Here is a 23,162-nt window from a genome sequence, read left to right on the forward strand (position 1 = left end):
GGGAATGCCCCCGTCAGGGAGGCATGCCCCCGGCACGCCCACCAAAGGGGGCGTGCTGTCAATCAACATCGACAGCACGCCCCCTTTGATCAGACACAACGAGCGAAGGAAAGTCCTTCGCTCGTCGCGTCTGGCGCATGCGCACGACGGAGCTCCCGCCGTCGTGCGCATGCGCAGTGCACAACATCGACCCACTTGCGAGCGGACAGCCGCTCGCGAGTGGGTCTGAATCAGGCCCAATGTGCTTAAAGCCAGGGACAAAGCTGAAGCATTTAGTAGACAAGACTTGTTAGTAGAAAAAACTCCTAACAAAATCAGTGAAGTAATTCCCTGGGTCAATTCGTATTCCACATCTAGCAAACATACAAAAAAAACAGCTCGTGATTTATGGCCCATTGTGACCACCAATCCAGAACTGCAGTATTAGAGATGCAGTGGTCAAAACAGACATCACTGGTATGAAAATCCACAGCCAGCCTAATTTTTTGAGTAGAAAAGGTGGCAGTCACAGATGTTTGGGGTGTACCATCTGCAATTATCTTATCCCTGGTGACAAGTTTACACACCCGATTTCAGGTACAGTTTATACCATCAAGAGAGCGCTCACCTGTACTTCCAAATATGTGATATATCTTCTATCTTGCCCATGTGGTGTTCACTATGTGGGCAAGACAGAAAGGCAATTTAAAGAGCGTATGGCCCAACATAGGGCAGCAATTAGAGCAGCCTTTGTGTCTGGTAAAAGCGACCAAGCGGTTGCTAGACACTTTGCACAGGCTAAGCATAATATGGCCATGTTACTTTACAGGATGACTGATCAGGTGCCATTTAGAATGAGACGAGGAAACAGATCCAATCAGTTGTTGCAAATAGAGACCAAGTGGATCTATACACTTGATACAGTCAGTCCTAACGGATTAAATGAAGCTCTTAATTTAAGCTGTTTTTTGTAACTTTTTCTTGGATGCATCTTGTTGCATCATTATAGCTCTATACTCTTTGATGCATCTTATATAGCTATGTTCTCATTTGTGCCATTTGTTTATCAACTTTATAGCTGCATACACACACAACGATTTTTTTTATGAACGATTTTAGTAAACGATTTTTTCCCTTGAAAAAATTTACTAAAATCGTTTACTAAAGTTGTTCATTTACTAAATGTCATGAACGATTTTTATGAACTACAAACGATTTTTACATATTCCTTTAATGAAAATCATTGAGTTGACAAGTCTGACTGAACTACAAACTACAAACGACAAACTACAAAAGTGAACGCGCATGAACGATAATCGTTCATCATTTGACTCAGAAAGTGAGCGATTTTTACAAATGATTATCGTTAAACGATATCGTTTAACGATAATTGATCAAAAAATCGTTGTGCGTGTATGCACCTTAAATCATAGATATTTGTAATTCATGCTACTCTGATGTGATTAGTATACATGGCTAGTATTGTTAGAGCTGGTCCATGGATGTTTACATGTTTTCACATTATATTTAAGATATTATTTTTTTTTTATTATGTGTGTATATGTACTTTATATTTTTTTTATGTAGTCTTTTAGAATGATTATGGTTTCAGATTTCCAGATTAGGTTATATTCACTTTAATATAGTGTTGCACTGATTTCTATTTATGTATTTATCATATTCACAAGTTATATGATGGTATGGTAGTGATATGTGTTTGTGATTAAGCAGCATAATAAGTTCACATAATGGGCACGCTCATATGTTGGTCATGATTCACTTGCTTGTACTTGTTATGATCACAGTTTATCTACTGTTGCCCTTGCCTACTGTTGTGTGGCTCTTAATCCCAGCTCAGATGCAGTCCCTGGTTTATATGCTTTGCACTCAGCTTTTTTTAGTTATCGCTGCAAATCACAGCTGAGGGACGGCACCTGACCTATTTAATATAGTGTTGCACTGATTTATATTTGTATATTTATTATCATATTTATGTTTTATGTGGGTAGTGATATTATGTGTGAGATTTAGCAGCATAATGAGTTCACATAATGGTCACGCTTATATGTTGGTTATGATACACGTTTGTATCTCTATATGGTTACAGTTTATTTACTGTTGCCCTTGACTACAACTGCATGTCTTCTAATCTCTGCTCAGACGCAGCCCCTGGTTTACATGCTTTGCACTCTGCTGTGCCTGAGATTTCTAGTTATTGTTACTGATTACAGCTGAGGGACGGCACCTGCCAGGAGATTGATTAGCAGTCTGCACTGTGAGTATTTAAGAATGTATGTAAGGGTGCATACACACGGTCAGATTTTTCTTCAGATCTGAACGATAAGGATTTAAAAAATCGCTCAATCGTTCATATCTGAAGGAAAATCTAACATATCTGACATGCCTGAACGATGAGCGTTCCCGATGGTAAGATAACGATATCTGACATCTAATGTGTTTGCAGTCAGACTTGGACGATTCCATTCATTTTAATTCAGTCAGAAATCGTTCAAGCGTTCATCTGACAAATCTGACTGTGTATATGCACCATTACACTGCATTCACTTATGTCTGTCCTGATGTCGGGGTAGCAGTACCCGAAACGTTGATGCAATAAAGACACTTCTTCTATTATCTCAAGACTTGGAGTGCCGCCTATTTGCTTGATGTGTGTGTGTGTGTACCTCTTTCTCATCTAAAAGCACCTACACTTGTACATACCCCTCCCTCTATAAAAATGGAAGTTTTTTGCACTATAGTAAATTTGTTGGCCTCTCACCAAAAGACAGAGGATCAATGTTACAGTTAGGGACCCAGTCAATGGGCACAACAGGTGCTGGGCATCTATCTGAAGAAAATGTCTGAATCAGATGACCCAGAGGTGTATTTGCTGATATTTGAGAGGGTGCCACAGCATTTAAAAATTTCCAGCAGATACTTGGGCTGATAGACTTGCCCCCTATATCACTAGTGAGGCTCAGAAAGCCTATGCTGATTTGTCTTCTGCTGATGTGGAGAAATATGACCTAGTCAAAAGTGCTCTTCTGTCCAGGTCAGGTCTCGCTCCTTTGGGGAAAGCGGATCGCTTCCATGAATAGGCCTTATTACCACGGGGCCCAATTCGGAAGCAGGTTGCAGAACTTTCCATACAGGGGCAGAATTTGCTCCAGCTAGAAGACCGCACTGTCGTTCAGATTGTAGAGATGGTGGTTGTTGGCCAGTGTATAAGAACCCTAGGACGGAATATGCAATGCTGGGTCATTTACGCTCATCCTCAAAATCTAGAAGAATTAAGTACAGTGTTGAAGCAGTATCAGACCGCAGGAAATATGACAAAAATGCCAGAAAAGAAACCAGGGAATGAGCAACCTGTTAAGATAACACCCCATTGGCCTGTGACCCCGACTGTCACCTCTCCTGAAGGAAACACTGCTGGAGATGCCAGGGGCATTTGCTAGGAGTACAGTGAGCCAGGTCATATAAGGCGGGACTGTCCCAGAAAAACAGAGCCTATGGAGTGAGGGGTTGCTAATATGGGTGCTATGTACCCTGCTTTTTGCATGATGGTACCCGTGGATTCCAAATCCCCATTAATGTGGGAAACTGTTATTGAATGACTGACAACTCCCAGCTATTATAGACTCAGGGAGTGAGCTAACCCTGATCTCCGAGGCTGTCCTGACCAGGGCAGTAGAAAAGGTGTCAGGGTTAGTTGAAGTTCTCTGCGTTCATGAATCCACAGAAAACTTCTCCCGGGCGCGAGTGAGCCTATGCACCAATGAGGTGGTCACAGCGGTTGGTCCTAAGTTCCCCTATCCTATCATATTGGGATGCAATTTATGCACTTATACCTCCCCTCCAGAATCTCCCAGAAGGAAGGTTCCAAAAGTTGTCTAACAGAATATATTACATGTCCTGACACTATATAACTACTAAAATCACATTTACCATGGAAATTAGAACAAGCCTGCAAACACAAACTGAAAGTAAATTGACACACACAGGTTGGGTACAGGATGCCTGTGCTCGGTATCCCGGAGGTCAAAATCCCGACTGGGTCACAATCCCGACAGATGGAGGTAAGTATATTACCCTAACCCTCCCTCCCGACAGCCTAAACCTAACCCTCCCCCTGAAGCCTAACCATAAACCTCCCCCTAGTGCCTAACGCTCCCCCTAACCCCGGCATTGGGGTGCTGAATTGTTTCTGTATTCTGGCGCTGACATTCTGAGTACCGGAAGCGCAACAGCTGGGATAATAACTATATCTTAACACACATATATCTGTCGCATTCCCCTTTAAAGCTGACATGGGAATCTGATTTATTGCTCCAATTGCAAATATCATTATAATAATTCTAATAGATCTCAGTAACTTTTCTTTTGATATCTGTGTATTGTAATATTTTCTATTCAGGAGTCAGTGGACCCTGTCTTCCAGGGAATACTGGCACTTGTAATTCTTCAAGTGCCAGCATGCCTTGAATGCCCTTAAAATTGTGAATGACAGGACTTTGTGGCAAATGCAGGATTTCTAGAGGGGGGTTTCCAAATGCTTGATTTTAGAGCGAGTGTGGCCAGTCCATGAAGAGGGCAGAATTAGTACTTTTCCAACTTTAATATGCGTCATACATACTGTATTGAGTGTGATTATTCCAGCATATACAGGACCAGAGATCACAGTAACCCATTACATGCAGCAGTAGGGCCATCCTGCCTGAGCTGAATGTATTTATTTTAGATGTGGGAACCATTCCAGAGCATGGGAGCAAGTTCAGGATCCTGGAAGAGCAGCAGAAGGACCTAGCACTGCCCTGGACATATATGTACATATTGGGCTCTATAGCAGTGCATCCCTAACAGTACATGTTTTTCCAGATCTCCTAGTTGGTGCTCAGGTTATTTATCACTGGCTGATACATGTTAAAAGATCCACAGGTGGTGCTAATTATTTCATTTGTAATACTGAGAATAAACTGCAGCACTAGTAAAATTCTATGATATTACTATTTCTATTGTGGTCATGGTGTGGGCTAGGGAGGGGAGTTTTCAGGCAGACAGAAACCCCCCCTGCGTTTGCCTATGAGACTAGATGAGATTTGTAGTGTGCCAGTAAAGAAGAATATTATTATTTTTTTTACAACCAAGGGGCTATTGCTATCAGCACAGGGCTGGATGTCCTTAGGTGGGCCCCGCTTCTCTAGAGATTCTATCTCTGTGCTGACTGGCCTAGGGCTGGCTGGCACTATGGTTGAATAATCCCAAACTGTGTGCTGCTAATGAAAATTTCAGAGAGATCCCATGCTCTTTGTCCCTCCAATTTTTCCAGGACCAGCTTAGGCTGATGTGCTGCTAGATTTAGGCTCCAAGCAAGGGGGCAGTTTGGGTTAGGCTCCTGGCAGGGGGGTTAGGTTCAGGCACCACGGAGGGGGGGTTAGGCACTAAGGGTGAGGGTTAGTTTTAGGCACTTACCAGGAGGGGTAGGGAGGGTTAGTATTAGGGTACAGGAAAAGAGGGTTAGGGGGTGAATAGGACAGGGCAACATTACTTACCTTTCCACTGTCGGGATTTGAACTATCGGGATGCCGCTGTCAGTGTGCATTCCGTCCATCGGTATTTGATACTGATTCCCATTACACATATGGAGAATGGTGACATAGCTGCACCAGCAGCTATCTTGCTGCTCTTTACCCCGTCTATTGTTTTGCAAGTTTTTCTGGTGCATTTTCAACAAATTTTCAAATCTCTGCCAAATACTATAAATTTGGCAACATCTATCTGATATATTACAAAAATCAGGATAGCAACTTGCATCATGGAGAAATTCACTAAGGCAGTTTTCTGGTAACTATTTTCAAAAATATAGTTTTTTGCATTTTATTACAAATGACAACATGAAACTCACCGGAACATCCCCAGAATAGTGGCTGTATTTCAAAATCAGAAACTATTACTGTATATTACACTCATAATATAACTGTGGAAATTATAAGTTAATTACATGATCTGTCCTAAAATCTGAAATTACAAAATAATGTCTCAGTGTTCCCTCTTTAGGCAGAACAGTCCCGATTTGGGGGCTCTGTCCTGATTGGCTTGGAATGTATGTTCCGTCCACTGTTGCGCTGCATTGGGTGCACATGACATGCAAATAGTGTTCTTAGGGGACAGGAATATTATAGGTGGAGTTAGATAATACTATTGGGAATCAAGGCACTTTATACACAGGGGTAGCTCTGTGGTATAAAATTAAGAGCATAGTCCCTGATGCTGAGTTGAATGTAAGGAAATGGTCCTGTGTCTGCCTTGGCAACAGAGGTACCCTGTTACTGTTTTTTACCCCTAGTTTGAAGACCCTCTTTGTGTCTGCAGCACATCTTGGGAGTTTGCAACAAACTATCTCTACATTTGAGCTCCAGTAACATTCCCTGATTACCGCTCACTGCTGCCGCATATCTACACGCAAGAGTGTTGGGGAAAGAATATTGATTTTACACAGTGCGCCACACACTAGGGCAGATGTATTAAGCTCTGGAAAGTGATGAAGTAGAGAGTAATACACTACCAACCAGCTCCTAACTGTCATTTTTCAAACACAGCCTGTGACATGACAGCTAGCAGCTGAGTGGTTGGTATTTTATACATTTACAATTTATCACTTTCCAGAGCTTAGCACATCTCTCCCATTGCTTATTGACTGGATACTACAGGTGACAGTTCCAGCCACCTACTGCACCTGGAATGATTTAACGAGTGCCTGTATTTACCTTGTGCTTATTAAAGGGATATTTTGATATCTTGGCTGTGTGCTTAGGGTCATTGACCTGCTGAAAGATGAACCGTCGCCCCAGTCTGAGGTAAAGAGCGCTCTGGAGCAGGTTTTCATCCAGGATATCTCTGTACATTGCTGCATTCATCTTTCCCTCTATCCTGACTAGTCTCCCAGTTCCTGCTGCTGAAAAACATCCCCACAGCATGATGCTGCCACCACCATGCTTCACTGTAGGGATGGTATTGGCCTGGTGATGAGCGGTGCCTGGTTTCTTCCAATCATAATGCCTGGCATTCACGCCAAAGAGTTCAATCTTTGTCTCATCAGACCAGAGAATTTTGTTTCTCATGGTCTGAGAGTCCTTCAGGTGCATTTTGGCAAACTCCAGGTGGGCTGCCATGTGCTTTTTATGAAGGAGTGGCTTCCATCTGGCCACTCTATCATACAGGTCTGATTGGTGGATTGCTGCAGAGATGGTTGTCCTTCTGGAAGGTTCTCCTCTCTCCACAGAGGAATGCTGTAGCTCTGACAGAGTGACTACCGGGTTCTTGGTCACCTCCCTGACTAGGGCCCTTCTCCCCCAATTGCTCAGTTTAGATGGCCAGCCAACTCTAGGAAGAGTCCTGGTGGTTCCGAACTTCTTCCATTTATGGATGATGGAGGCCACTGTGCTCATTGGGACCTTCAAAGCAGCAGATATTTTTCTGTACCCTTCCCGAGATTTGTGCCTCAAGACAATCCTGTCTTGGAGGTCTACAGACAATTCCTTGGACTTCATGCTTGGTTTGTGTTCTGACATGCACTGCCAAGTGTGGGACCTTTTATATAGACAGGTGTATGCCTTTCAAAATCATGTCCAATCAATTGAATTTACCACAGGTGGGCTCCAATTAAGCTGTAGGAACATCTCAAGGATGAGCTTCATGGCAAAGGCCATGAATACTTATGTACATGTGATTTCTTAGTGGTTTTTTTTATTTTTTTATTAAATCTGCAAAAATCTCAAAAACTTTTTACATGTTGGTATTATGGGGTATTGTGTGTAGAATTTTGAGGACAAAAATGAATTTATTCCATTTTGGAATATGGCTGTAACATAACAAAATGTGGAAAAAGTAAAGCGCTGTGAATACTTTCCGGATGGTGGGGGGGAGGAGGGTGTGTGTGTGTGTGTGTGTGTGTGTGTGTGTGTGTGTGTGTGTGTGTGTATATATATATATATATATATATATATATATATATATATTATAATTAACATGGGTTAATAGCTCCATCTGCACCCACTGTTTGAGAAACACAATCGGTACTTGTATCTTATTTGCATAGTTTTATTGACTCCAGCTGGATTGAATACATTCATGTTATGCTCATTTTTTTTTTTTTTTTTTTCCAAATGCTGCTGGCTCACAGAACAGTTCGATACGTTGTTGCATTATCATCTGATTACAAATACTGTGTTGTGCTACTTTGTGTTTTATTTTAGCTACTGTGTAATTGTTTTTCTATATATATTTACCTGAACACTTTAATTTGTACAAACAGAATACTCTAAAGCAGTGGTTCCCAAACTGTGCACCTTGGCACCCTGGGGTGCCTTCGGACACTTGCAGGGGTGCCTGTGGATGGTGGGCCATGCATCAAATCAAATTCTTTGTTCAATGTAATGTAAATATGTGGACAAACAAAAGTGCAAACCTGTCCATCACCACATAACTGAATCTAAGGATGACAGGTCAGCACAATTTTTACTTCACTTTTACTAGTTTACAAAAAATTTTCTGAATTTCTCAATAACAAAGTTTTGGCTTAGGGGTGCCGTGAAATCATTACTGATACTCTAGGGAGCCGTGATTCCAAAAAGTTTGGGAACCACTGCTCTAAAGTGTTACTCTTATTTCTCCTTATTAGTTTTATACACAGAGAGCCCACATCTCTCTGATGAGGCAGCTACTTTAGAGTTATTTGTTTGGAAAAATAGTTCCACTAAATGTAATTATTAACCTCTAATTTTCCTTTTTGTGTGACAATAAGCACCTAGAATGAGTCACACACATTTACTCTGGGCCTGTTTGTGAAACATATCTTATGTGATTTCACACTGCTCATACTCTGGGTGTATACTAAAGTCACACACAATTTAATGGCATGTTCAGTAAGGGTGATATAACGCAGCTGGGTATATACAGAATTGGATGGGAGCGTAATGAATATGTAAATAAGGTATGGGTGTTCCGCAGTGGTGCGTAAAACTCTGCATTTTTTGCAAACATATGCATTTAGTTCAGTGCCGCAATGTAGCATCAGGCACTGTGTCGCCAATCATGAAATAGAGAGAGAGAGAGTTACTAGAAATTGGTAAACAGAAAAAAATAAAAAAATAGTTTTTTTGGACATGTTAAGCTCTGTAGTTGGTGTTGGGAAGGGGAGATAGCAGCGAGACAGCTGTCACATGACCTTGTACTGAAGGGGAGAGGTCAGAGAAGGATACTGTAGGTGGATTTGAGTGTCAGCAGCATAAAGGTTGTACTGGAGGCTGATTAACAAACAGCAATTCCCTTTAGACTCCATATCTTTAGTCTTGTAGGACCCCCAACAAATAGTGAGAGTGGAGGAGATCATGAACCAGAAGTAAGAAACTGAGGAGGAGATTTATCAAACTTTTGAGAGAGATAGAGTAGAGAAGGTGTCCATAACAACCAATAAGCTTTTAGCTATCATTTATCTAGCACAGTCTATAAAATGGCATTTAGAATCTGATTGGTTGCCACTTTACCTCTCTCAAATGTTTAATACATCTCCTCCAAAAGGAGCAAATCATTGGGTATCAAGTGCACCAGAAATGGACTGTGCTGTAAATTCCAATGAGTGAATGGTGAGCAACAGCATTAAAGGACTAGGAGTCAGTGGCGATTGAGAGGGGTCAATCAGAGCCATAACACTCTCTCCGGCCTGGTACCTACAGCTGTCAGCTCTTGCAGCAGATTGTGGGTGTGCAGGACATCAGGGCAGGGAGACGGCAGAGTTTGGGAGTGCAGCACATCAGGGCAGGGAGACAGCAGAGTTTGGGAGTGCAAGCACATCAGGGCAGGGAGACAGCAGAGTTTGGGAGTGCAGCACATCAGGGTAGGGAGACAGCAGAGTTTGGGAGTGCAGCACATCAGGGCAGGGAGACAGCAGAGTTTGGGAGTGCAAGCACATCAGGGCAGGGAGACAGCAGAGTTTGGTAGTGCAGCACATCAGGGCAGGGAGACAGCAGAGTTTGGTAGTGCAGCACATCAGGGCAGGGAGACAGCAGAGTTTGGGAGTGCAGCACATCAGGGCAGGGAGACAGCAGAGTTTGGGAGTGCAGCACATCAGGGCAGGGAGACAGCAGAGTTTGGGAGTGCAAGCACATCAGGGCAGGGAGACAGCAGAGTTTGGTAGTGCAGCACATCAGGGCAGGGAGACAGCAGTTTGGGAGTGCAGCACATCAGGGCAGGGAGACGGCAGAGTTTGGGAGTGCAGCACATCAGGGCAGGGAGACGGCAGAGTTTGGGAGTGCAGCACATCAGGGCAGGGAGACAGCAGAGTTTGGGAGTGCAGCACATCAGGGCAGGGAGACAGCAGAGTTTGGGAGTGCAGCACATCAGAGCAGGGAGACAGCAGAGATTGCGCTGCTCAGTGGCAGAAGCTCCTCTCCCCAGTCCAGCACATGCTTTGCTGGGAGGCTGCTACTGCAGAGCAGCCACAATCTCTGCTCTCTCCCTGCCCTGATGTGCTGCACACCCACGATCTGACGCTAGAGCCGACCGCTGTAGACAGGAGGGAAATGTTACGCAATCACTCTATGTAAGTAGTGTGGACACAATTGGGGAGCAGTCTACTCCGAGTAGATAAATAAAACAGTAGCTGTAGAAAGATACTGAGAGTTGGGTTCTTTAGAATTGGGAAGATGAGGGCGTATTTAATGTGCCAGTGGAGATGGACAGGCTGAATGTTAGCTAGAAATGGTCTTGCAGTGAGGGAGTGGAGACATTTGAAGGGAATACAATACAGGTAAGTAGGCAGGTCGTTAGGTGAGATGATGAGATGGGTGCAGAGACTTTGGGCCATATTCAATTTGAGGCGAAATGTCAGAATCGGCGATAATTTATCATAGTCATTTTCGCCTATTTCAATTATCCCTATATTCAATTTTCAAAGACTTCGCAGGTTTGAAAAGCCTCTGAAAAAAAAACGGGGATAACTTTCACCACTGAAATAGGTGGCAAAAAAAGTGCAGAATTGGGGTTTAGGGGTGCAGGCTTAAAAAAAAAAAAAAAACCTGCACCCCTGGGAATGTCATTTAAAAAAAAAAAGTGTGTCAAAAAAAGTTTAAAAAAAGAATAGGGGCAGCCCAAAAATGTAACTTTAATTTTGAGGTTTAAAAAAAAAATGGGGAACACACTTCTCAAATAGCCAAATTAAATGCAGAGGGGTTCCCTGATATGCGGCAGGTGTTTTCTTCATTGCGGGAGTAGCAGCAGGTGCATTTTTGCAGAATTTTAAAAATCATTTTAGGGACTTAAAAAAATGCTTACCCCCATTTTCATGTACCCCAAATTTGATAGCAATAGTTATTTTTACAAAAAAAAAAAATCGAAGTGCTATTCTTCACCCCTTCTTCATAGCCGCAAATATGCACCTGCCACAGCTATTAGAAACCCCGACTTCCTTCAGCAGGTAAAAATGGGGGTACCCATAGTGATCCCCCATGTCTAGACATCTTTAGGGGGGTCCCTGGAATATTTCCGGAAATTTAAAAATTTTTGGCGATACTTACCTTTCCGCCGGCTCCCGTTTTAGTTGATTTGTAATTGAATACGGGGTAAAGCGGGCACGCACCCGATACTTTATCCCCGGACAAACTGCAATGTGGAGCGAAAAGTCCATGCTGGCCTTTTCGCTCCCAAATTTAATACAATACCTTTTGGGGGAAATGTAATAGCCTGGGTGATGAAGGCATAGCGAGTTCCCGGCGAGTCTGCCAGATGTTTTAAAGGGGCAATCCTTTTAAAAGGCAAAACCAGATTTGCTCTTGAAACGATTGCCTGTTTAGAGCATTGGGTAGATTCCCTGGGCGATTCCTGCATCACACAGGCTATTACATTTACCCCTTTGTCTTTGATTATGGGAGAGAATGTACTGAGGGTGGTCTGGGGACTGTAGCAGAAGGTGGGTGGGGTCTGCAGGATTTGACCTGAGGAAATATCTTATTTCATGATATTGATTTTGCTGTGGAAGTAGGAGGTGAGATCATGGGCTGTGAGCAATGCAATGTAAGTTCTGTATGATACTGTTTTTCTAGCTTGCCTTTAGACTTTTAGAATATTCTCATATAATTCTTCAATGTTATATTATATGGATTAATTTTACTTTTTGTTTTCATTACAGGATATGTCATGAGCACGGAAAGTTTGGGAATTGAATGTTCTCAAAAACCCACAAGTACGTATCTTTGTCTCCCAATGAGGACAGACGGACAATCCTCTATATAATATCTTTTGTCCTAAGGAAGTAATAGGTTACCAGGTTATTGTGTCATCAGTGACGCTAATGAGCAGACAGTGTATGTCATTTTATTTATATGGTACTTTAGGAGGGAGGACAATCATTTTCCAGTGAGTCAGGGCCTGGAATAAGTAAGCACTAGAAATGAATGTGGTTATCCTGCATTTTTATGTTTATTTTATATTTTACTAGTATGTCTTATAAGTTTTAAGGTTGGTGTCACATGTGCTGTTCCCATCTAGCACCCAGTCTATGTGCTGCCCTGCAACAACCCCGGCAGCACTCTTGTGCCCAACTATTTTTCTATTCCACATGTACTGTATGATAAGACATAATTTATACAAGCATTTAATATTTATAACATGTAAATAATAAATTATTATCATTTCAATTAGCCAGAAATTAGGTTGCACAACTTTTTAGTTCAGATAAAAGACGCAGCTGCGATGTTTTGCCATTCAATTAGAAATCTGCATTAAATCAGGTTTCAATGGGAGTTAAGGCAGCTGTTACTGTAGTTTGCACTATAAATCAGGTTGGTTTTACATTTTAAATTGTTGCTGCTTTAATAATATGGGTATACTTGCTGGAATCATGCACGTGCCGGCTTCTCCCAGGCTATTACAAAAGGTCCTACATACCTAATTATCAGATGGGATGCCATATTGCTGGGGATTATGGAGAGCTATAGGGGCAGAAGCACAGGGAAAGAGGACTGGGGACAAAAATGTAAATCTTGGTCTGAATGAAGCCATTAGGGGAAATAATAGGTGTTTTGATTTACTGCGGTTTAAAGGTTAAATAATGAATTTTGTACATGGATATAAACACAAGAATGATGTTATTCTGTGCCCTGATGTATTACTCTATCATCCTACAGATGGGACACTGTGTGATGGGGATGTGCTGTGCCCGCCGTCACATGACTGTTCTAATACATCACTCTGTGTCTGTATGGATGGATTCTATAAAGTGACCTTTGGAAATACATTTACCTGTGATGGTGAGTAAAGTGCATAGTTACAGGCACAGAGGCCATATGGTTATGTTTACACTTCAGTTTCATGAATGATTTTTTTATATATATATTTTAAACAAATACAGTTCTAAGTACTTATTCTATGGCAACAAGAAATCCTGCATATTGTTACTATTCAAATCCTTTTAGTTTCAATGTGAAGTGTTTGGGAATACAAAGGGGACAGGTGAGATGATCATAGGCAGCAATAACTTGCAGACCTTGGTATTGTGACCTATAGTCTGTCTCTGTCTGGATGCTGGGATGTGGGCAGCTGTAGGAAGCCACCACCACATAGAGGCAAAAGTCACCCATCCATTTAGGTACAGTAGGACAGACGCAAGAATATTTTCTGCATGTAACTGAATCATACTTGCCAGGGAATCTTCTACACATACAGAATGAACAAAACAAAATGATATCTACTTACAGGTTGTTCAATCAACAATATTATTATTATTATTAGTAATAACAGTTTCTTATATAGCACAGCATATTCCATTGAGTTTATGAAGAGCATATATTACAGGATCAATTACCTAAGATAACATAATATAATTACACAGCCTGCTGGTGCCAATGTACTTCCATCCCTAAAGATGCATGCGTTAGTATTACCAGGGTATGGAGTCTGGCTGGATGGTGGAAGAGATCAGCCATGGAGCAGTGTGCAGTCTCCATTTCCTCCACACAAACCATCCATGAATTTGGGCTCTATTTACTACAATCTGCATATTGAATGCGGATTGTAGTGTGATATTACCGAGTGAATTCGCATTGCGAATTCAGGCAACATCACAGGGATTTACTATAAATCCCTTGCAGGGACAGAGTTTGCGATAAAGCTCTGTCCCTGCGGATCCCATCCGCACTCTAGTCGCGGTATTTTTGGAAAAAATACCGCGCCTAAGAGCCCGCGCATGCGCCGACCGACCACCGCTACTACCCCCCCACCAACGCTAAGCCCCACCCCCCGGCGCTAAGCCTCCCCCCCCCGATCGCGGACCCCCGCGACCCCCCCTCCCTTCATTACACTTACCTGCATCCTCCTGGCCTTCGGTGATCTTCTCCTGGCTTCCCGATCAGGTGATCTCCCATACTGCACTGGGGCCCGATCACCTGATGACCGGGCCCCAGTGTACTATGGGAGACCAGCTGACCGGAGAGGAGCCATCACCGGAGGCCCGATCACCGGTCCCTGGATTCAGGTAAGTAAAAAAAAAATTTTTTAATTTTTTTTTCTCTTTTTTACAGTAATCAGCTTGCGGTCTGCTTAGACCACACAGCTGATTACTGATACCGGCTCCCGCCCCTGCTCTCCCCGTTAGAGCAGAGTGGGAGCCCAGTAACCGGGGGAGACCCTGGATAACACACGGCTTCCCCCGGTATTTTTTCACAATTTATTTTTAGTAACTATGGTTGGATCACATTTCCCATTACAATTATGGGAAATGCGATCTGCTTTACTAAAAATAAGTGATACTGGGGGTTGGAGTAGAATTTTACTAATTCTACTCCAATTGCCCTGTAATAACTACAGGTGAAACTAAAATAATGTGAAAAGGGTGTGAAAACACCCTTTTTCACTTTATTTTAGTAAAAATAATGTTAATAATAGAGCCCTTTGTCTGTAACACAGATTGCCCCTCTTCCTGCTTTCTGGTCTCTGCAATTAATATTGGGCAGTACCTTTCTGCGTAATAATGGCCTTATTCTGAGTTGGCCACACTTGCGGCTGTGTTTCCGTATGTCCGCGGCAGCCTTCTTACTACCTTATGCTAATGTGAGAGTCCACCAATGTATCCGAAGATCCGCGCGACTGTGCGTGGAAGGTAATCCTGCCCACTGTTTTTCCATCCGCAGCAGTCATCATTAGTATCCGGATTTACCACCCCCCCCCCCCCCCCCATGCTGGCTGCAAATGACTGGACTGAAACAGTCGTCCCATCTCCGTCCACACGCTATGATTGAACACGCAAGTTGGCTTACATGCCCCTGACGCCCCCATTGCGATCCCACTAGGCAAAGCTGTTCCATGTGTCCGCATAGTTGCCTCCCAGTATCGCCCATTTCAAGGAAAGCGTTCTCCATCTACATACTGGTCAATACATCCACAATCTCTGTCCCTGTGTGTATATATGGCCCAACACATGTGCATTCAGTGATCTTTCTATGACTCATGTGCAGTATGTTGAAATCCATTAGATCCGCCCACGATAGCTGGGTAACTTCTAGCTTGTTTGCCATGTGGAACAAACAGGTTCAACTTTACAGTCCTCATTGAGAGGCTGATACAGGGTGGGACGCAGGGGGTCTGTAGCTGCTAGCAGTTCCGGTGGTCTGTCACTACCTCGTACTGATGCCAGTGTCCAATCAACTAATGAGGGTGTTCGTATGTGGGCAAGCAGCCCCATGCTACAGTAGGTGCAAGAAAAGTGTCAGAAACAGGGTTCCCTTCCCGCTATACACGACTCCTAGATGCACAGAGCTTTTCATACACACCCGCGACACTTACACAAGTCCGGGTGGTTACATGTGATCGCATTGCACTGCCCTGAAACGCCCTATTTCACGGAAAGACAAATCCAACCAAGTTGTGTTAAACTCTGAATAAGACTATCATAAATTCATATGTGTGCATCCAGCTGTGTGCACAATGTCTCCGTCTGTGTCCATAAGCAGAGATCCATGCACCACAGCCCCCTAGTATCTTACTCTCTGCCTAAACTGCAGTTTGCAGAGAAATATGTTTACATTAGATAATGGCTAAATGATAAAATGCCAGACTAGTCATGTAGTATTACTGTTGGTATTGCTATGAGAATAGAAGATACATGTATTAGAGAAATAAAAAGTACAAATATTCTGTAAAGAGGAGCTCGTGTAGTATTGTAGTCATCACCATTTAATTTTATATTTCCCAGCTATTAAATCAACATAATAAATGTTACATATTATTAAATACAATACAGCATGAGCACCTCTGTACAGAGGGCCTGATTCACTACCGATCACAACTGAGAATGCAATGGCGATTACGCACGCAGTTCAACAGAGATAGTATGCTAATCCATCGCAATCGCTATGCCGCCTCAGCACAATATAAGGACGCCCACTTTACCTTACACACATCCATAATGTTTAGCAAGATGATAAAACCATCGGTGCAATCAAGTACTATCGCAGCATCACGCACACTTGCACAAGGTTAATCCTTTCTTAGAAATTGCTAACTTCAGCGCACGCTATGTGTCCTCAGGCTGTGTAAGGCATCACAGTGGATAATTTATGCACCCCCCTGCAAACTAGTTCAAACGCACTGGCACCCCTGTATTTTGCTGACCACCACCAATCACCACCCCCAAATGGTACTTCCTGTCAATCACTCTGCGATGGGTCTGCGTAGTCACTGCGATCGCAGTCACCATCGCAGTGGCCGGTTCGCGCACTGTGATGCATATGCAGTACACAACAATCAGCTTATTGCGTGCGTATTAGCAGTTGCGATCCTTGCTGAATCAGGCTCAGAATGCTCTTTCTAAACTTTCCTTAAATACATACTGAAAAGTACAGTATACAGCATGTCTGTACACTTGCAACATGGGTTACTCACAGCTATCCTCCTTAGGTGTAACTCAGGTATGCAGTCGTGATGCCGACGGTCTAAATGCCGACCATCGGCATCCCGACTGTCTAATCCCGGCAAGGGTCTAATGACAGGCGTTGAAATCCTGACGCCTGTCATTTTACCGATCGAAGGCAAGCCGGGTGCGGGGGGGGAGGGTTAGGTTAGAGGCTCCCAAGGGGGATTTAGGGTTAGGCACTCCCCCGGGAGGGTTAGGCTAGGGGAAGGGGGGGTTAGGCACCCCCGGGGAGAGGTTGGGGTTAGGCACCCCCACGGGAGTGTTAGGTATAGGCAGCGGGGAAGGGGGGGTTAGGGTTAGGCACCCCTAAGGGAGGGTTAGAGTTAAGGGGTGGGTTAGGTTACTTTATGCTTACCTTTAGCGCAGTTGGGAAACTTCACTGGTGCCAGTCTTCCGTCGTCTGGATTTGAACCGCCGCACATGCGTCCGGCGGTAAATTAAACCGATCCCCAAACTAGGGGTGTGCACCGGCCACTTTTCGTGTTTTGTGTTTTGGTTTTGGATCTGGATCTTTCTTCGTGTTTTGGATCTGGATTGCTTTTGCCAAAACCACCCTTCCGTGTTTTGGGTTCTGGGTTTTGTGTTTTGGATCTGTATTTTTTTGAAAAAAAGCATAAAAACAGCTAAAATCACAGAATTTGTGGGTTTTTCTAATCCTATGCTATTATTAACCTCAATAACATTAATTTCCACTCATTTCCAGTCTATTCTGAACACCTCACACCTCACAATATTGTTTTTAGTCCAAAAGGTTGCACCGAGGTAGCTGGATGACTATGCTAAGCGACACGAGTGGGTGGAACAAACACGTGGCCCATCTAGGAGTGACACTGCAGTGGCAGACAGGATGGCAGTTTGAAAAACTAGGCCCCAAACAGTACATAATGCAAGAGAAAAAAGAGGTGCAAGATGGAATTGTCCTTGGGCCCTCCCACCCACCCTTATGTTGTATAAACAGGACATGCACACTTTAACAAAACAATCATTTCAGCGCCAGGGTCTGCCACACAACTGTGGCTGAAATGATTGGTTCGTTTGGGCCCCCACAAAACAAGCTGGCAATTAATCTGTCCCTGCACAAACTGGCTCTACGGAGGCAAGATGTCGTCCTCATCCTCCTCATCCACCGATTCCTCACCCTCTTCAGTGTTGTGTACATCCTCATCCTCACAGAGTATTAACTCGTCCCTACTGGAATCCACCACCACAGGTCCCTCTGTACCTTCTGGAGGCTGGTCTCCCTGGAAGAGTTGATAATTCATTTTTATGAACATCATCTTCTCCACATTTTGTGGAAGCAACCTCCTACATCTTTCGCTGACAAGGTTCCCGGCTGCACTAAACACTCTTTCGGAGTACACACTGGAGGGGGGGGCAACTCAGGTAAAATAGAGCTAGTTTGTACAGGGGCCTCCAAATTGCCTCTTTTTCCTGCCAGTACAGGTATGAACTGTCTGACATGCCTACTTGGATGCTGTCACCGATGTAATCCTCCACCATTCTGTCAATGGTGACAGTATCATATGTAGTGACAGTAGACATGTCAGAAATTGTTGCCAGGTCCTTCAGTCCGGACCAGATGTCCAAACTTGGTCCTGCCTGCCCTGCATCACCGCCAGTGGGTTGCTTAGGATACCTAAGTTTTTTCCTGACAGCCCCAGTTGCGGGAGAAAATGAAGAAGGAGCTGTTGACGTGTCATGTTCCACTTCAGCTGACAGTGTGTTCACCAGCAGGTCTTTGCACCTCTGCAGGCTTGTGTCGGCCGGAAAGAGAGACACCACATAGGCTTTAAACCTAGGATCGAGCACAGTGGCCAAAATGTAGTGGTCTGATTTCAACAGATTGACCACCCTGGAATCCTGGCAAAGCGAATGAAGGGCTTCATCCACAAGTCCCACATGCCGAGCGGAATCGCTCCGTCTTAGCTCCTCCTTCACTTTCTCCAGCTGCTTCTGCAAAAGCCTGATGAGGGGAATGACCTGACTCAAGCTGGCAGTGTCTGAACTGACTTCACGTGTGGCAAGTTCGAAGGGCTGGAGAACCTTGCACAACACGGAAATCATTCTCCACTGTGCTTGAGTCAGGTGCATACCCCCTCCTTTGCCTATGTCATAGGTGGATGTATAGGCTTGAATGGCCTTTTGCTGCTCCTCCATCCTCTGAAGCATATAGAGGATTGAGTTCCACCGCGTCACAACCTCTTGCTTCAGGTGATGGTGGGGCAGGTTCAAGAGTGTTTGCTGGCGCTCCAGTCTTCGGCACGCAGTCGCTGAATGGCGAAAGTGGCCAGAAATTTTTTGGGCCACCCAAAGCGTCTCCTGCACACCCCTATCGCTTTTCAGAAAATTCTGCACCACCAAGTTTATTGTGTGAGCAAAACATGGGACATGCTGGAATTTGCCCAGATGTAATGGCCGCACAATATTGGTGGCGTTGTCAGATATCACAAATCCCCAGGAGAGTCTAAGTGGGGTAAGCCACTGGGCGATGATTGCCCTCAGTTTCTCTAAGAGGTTGTCGGCGGTGTGCCTCTTACTGAAACCGGTGATACACAGCGTAGCCTGCCTTGGAACGAGCTGGCATTTCTGAGATGCTGCTACTGGTGACGCTGCTGCTGTTGCTGAGTAAGGTGATACATCTACCCAGTGGGCTTTCACAGTCATATAGTCCTTAGTCTGCCCTGTTCCACTTGTCCACATGTCCGTGGTTAAGTGGCCATTGGGTACAACGGCATTTTTCAGGATACTGAGGACACTTTTTCTGACGTTTCTGTACAGTCTCGGTATCGCCTGCCTAGTGAAGTGGAACCTAGACGGGATTTGGAACCGGGGACACACTACCTCCATCAATTGTCTAAATCCCTTCACTAATGGCGGATACTGGACGCACGTCTAACACCAACATAGCAGTCAAGGCCTCAGTTATACGTTTTGCTTCAGGATGACTCCTGTCGTACTTCATCCTCCTCGCTAAGGACTGTTGGAGGGTCAATTGTTTAGTAAAAGTAGTGGTGTTCCTACTTCCTCTCTGGGATGATGAACGACTTCCAGCAGCAGCAACAGCAGCAGCGGCAGCAGGAGGCGTAGCAATGCAGGGTCCTCTGGAGGAATCCCGGATAGGAGAGTCAGTCATGCCAGTGACATGGCCTGCACGACTACTTCCGATCCTGACTAAGGAGGAAATTGACAAGGAGGGAGTTGATGGTGTGGTTTGCAGGCGCTTGGATACAACAGGACAGCGGGATTTAGGTGTCCCTGGACTGCTTACGGTCTTAGCCAAAGTTTCTGAACTTGACAGTAACTTTTTATGAACGCGCTGCAGGTGCCGTATAAGGGAGGATGTTCCTAGGTGGTTAACGTCCCTACCCCTACTTTTTTCACCTTTACATATGGTACATATGGCAAGACAGTTGTCCGGATTTGGATAGAAATATTGCCAGACCAAAGAGGTGGAATGTTTGGTCTTCTGCCCAGGCATAACCGTGATGGGCTTTTTCATCCCACAGACAACAACTGTCTCCCCCGGAGCCTGATTTAAACAAACCACATCACCATCAGAATCCTCCTCGCCAACTTCCTCCTCAGCGCCAGCTACACCAGTATCCTCATCCTGTTGTACTTCAACAGTGACATCTTCAATTTGCATATCAGCAAGTGGACTGTGGGTGCTCCTTTCAGCACTTGCAGGGGGCGTGCAAATGGTGGAAAGAGCCACCTCTTCCCGTCCAGTGCTGGGAAGGTCAGGCATCGCAACCGCCACCACACTTGGGCTCTCCTTGGGGATTTGTGATGTCTTCTTAGAACGCACAGTTCTTTGCTGTGCTTTTGCCAGCTTAACTCGTTTGATTTTTTTAGCGGGAGGAGGGCTTCCATCGTCATGTGAAGCTGAATCACTAGTCATGAACATACTAGTCATACTAGTGTGACACACACTAGTCATAGGGAAAGACCTTAGCTGTTCCTTGCCACTCTGTGTCATAAATGGCATATTGGCAAGTTTACGTTTCTCTTCAGATTATTTAAATGTTTTTTTTAAGGTAATTTTCCTGAACTTTGTCATTTGGGATTGTATGTGGCCTCTACTATAACATTGGGCATCGGCCTTGGCAGATGATGTTGATGGCATGTTATCGTCTATGTCATGACTAGTGGCAGCAACTTCAGCACTAGGAGGAAGTGGTTCTTGATCTTTCCCTATTTTATTTTTATCGGAGAAAGTTTGGTCCTCCATTTATGTTATATCGATTTGATATATACGTGCGGCTAAGGCGCACACAAACACAGAAAATATTTTTGTATTTTTGTTGGAGAGTAGTGCACTTTGTGGGTGACACCACCCTTTAAGAAATGAGCCAGGCGGCTCTTTACTTATGGGACACAGGCGCACGCTTGGCGCTGCTACTTTGTTGATACACGTGCGGCTACTGCGCACACAATTCACAAACACAGAAAATATTTTTTTATTTGGTTTGGAGTGTACTTTGGGGGTTACAGCACCCTTTAACGGTCAAGCCAGCCGGCCCTTTACTTATGACACAAGCGCACGCTTGGCACTACTTTGTTGATGCACGTGCGGCTACTGCGCACACAATTCACAAACACAGAAAATATTTTTTTATTTGGTTTGGAGTGTACTTTGGGGGTTACAGCACCCTTTAACGGTCAAGCCAGCTGGCCCTTTACTTATGACACAAGCGCACGCTTGGCACTACTTTGTTGATGCACGTGCGGCTACTGCGCACACAATTCACAAACACAGAAAATATTTTTTTTTTTGGTTTGGACTGGAGTGTACTTTGGGGGTTACAGCACCCTTTAACGGTCAAGCCAGCCGGCCCTTTACTTATGACACAGGCGCACGCTTGGCACTACTTTGTTGATGCACGTGCGGCTACTGCGTACACAATTCACAAACACAGAAAATATTTTTTTATTTGGTTTGGAGTGTACTTTGGGGGTTGCAGCACCCTTTAACGGTCAAGCCAGCCGGCCCTTTACTTATGACACAGGCACACGCTTGGCACTACTTTGTTGATGCACGAGCAGCTACTGCGTACACAATTCACAAAAACAGAAAATATATATTTTTTTTGTTTGGAGTGTACTTTGGGGGTTACAGCACCCTTTAACGGACAAGCCAGCCGGCCCTTTACTAATGGGACACAGGCGCACGCTTGGCGCTGCTCCTTTGTTGATGCACGTGCAGCCACAGTGCACACAATTCACAAACACAGAAAAAATATATATTTTTTTAACACTTGGGGGGAGCACTCCTGACAGACAGAGCACCCCCTGGACAACACTACAGCACCTTTAGGACTGGGACACTGCACAGGACTTTGGAGTGGACACAGCCCCTATGGACAACTGACTGCACAACACAGTCCAGGCAGCCCCTATGGACTTTGAAGTAGTGGACACAGCCCCTATGGACAACAGCAGCACAGCACAACACTACTCTGCACTACACTACACTACACTACACTGCCCAGCCAGCCCTAACTCCCACCATCCCTCTTCACTGTCCACAGCTGAGTGAGAAAATGGCGCAGACGCGGGTACCTTATATAGGATCCAAAACCCGCGAGACCTGGAAGGCGGGATGATGACGTTTTGCCTCGATTTCAGATCCGAGTCAGGCGGGAAAAGTCAAGCCTGACTCGGATCGGGGAGGCTCGGGGGGTTCGGATTTCAGAAATCCGAACCCGCTCACCCCTACCCCAAACTCACTGCTTGGCTGCCATGCAGCCGGCTTTATCTCTCTTAGGGCTTGATTCAGAAGTGGAAGCATGCGAGTCTGCATTTTTTGACGTTCATCCGACTGCAGATGCCACTACAAAGTCCTTCCCTGGTGTACATCCCTGCTGATGGTGCAAGGAGTGAGACGCCCAGACTCAGCATCTGTAGATGCTCTTATACAGCCTGGTGCTTCGAAACTTGCACCTGCCCTACGGCAGATGCAGATTAGAGTGTGGCATCTGAATTGAAAGAATTACACATCCGCGAGACCCCCATAACACCCCCCTAAGACGGACCATCTCTGTGCATATGTTTAGCTACCTTCCAGTCACTGACCAGGAACGCTCAGCACTTCGCCAAGACATTTCTAATACTGTGGTTCTCATTCTTTATATGGCCTTTGTGTACACACACTGTGTAACGCGTGAGCCATAACAGGGACATGCAGTAAGAATAGGCAGGTGAGGCAAAGCCTCCCCTG

The 23,162-nt window shown here is 44.6% G+C and overlaps 1 protein-coding gene across 1 annotated transcript in view; it reads left to right on the plus strand.

Moving 5' to 3' along the window:
• Positions 1 to 556: 556 nt before the first annotated feature.
• The window catches only part of LOC148515089 (adhesion G protein-coupled receptor E3-like), a 102,409-nt gene continuing 79,803 nt past the window's right edge, over positions 557 to 23,162 (plus strand). The window contains exons 1-3 of the mRNA XM_088480437.1: positions 557 to 576; positions 12,164 to 12,217; positions 13,161 to 13,283. Of these exons, the coding sequence (XP_088336563.1) occupies positions 12,172 to 12,217; positions 13,161 to 13,283 (169 nt within the window). The 5' untranslated portion in view covers positions 557 to 576; positions 12,164 to 12,171. The remainder of the gene's footprint in view (positions 577 to 12,163; positions 12,218 to 13,160; positions 13,284 to 23,162) is intronic.

This window comes from Taudactylus pleione, unplaced genomic scaffold (genome assembly GCF_031769625.1).
Source record: "Taudactylus pleione unplaced genomic scaffold, aTauple2 ptg000253l, whole genome shotgun sequence".
In the NCBI taxonomy this organism is placed as follows: Eukaryota; Metazoa; Chordata; class Amphibia; order Anura; family Myobatrachidae; genus Taudactylus; species Taudactylus pleione.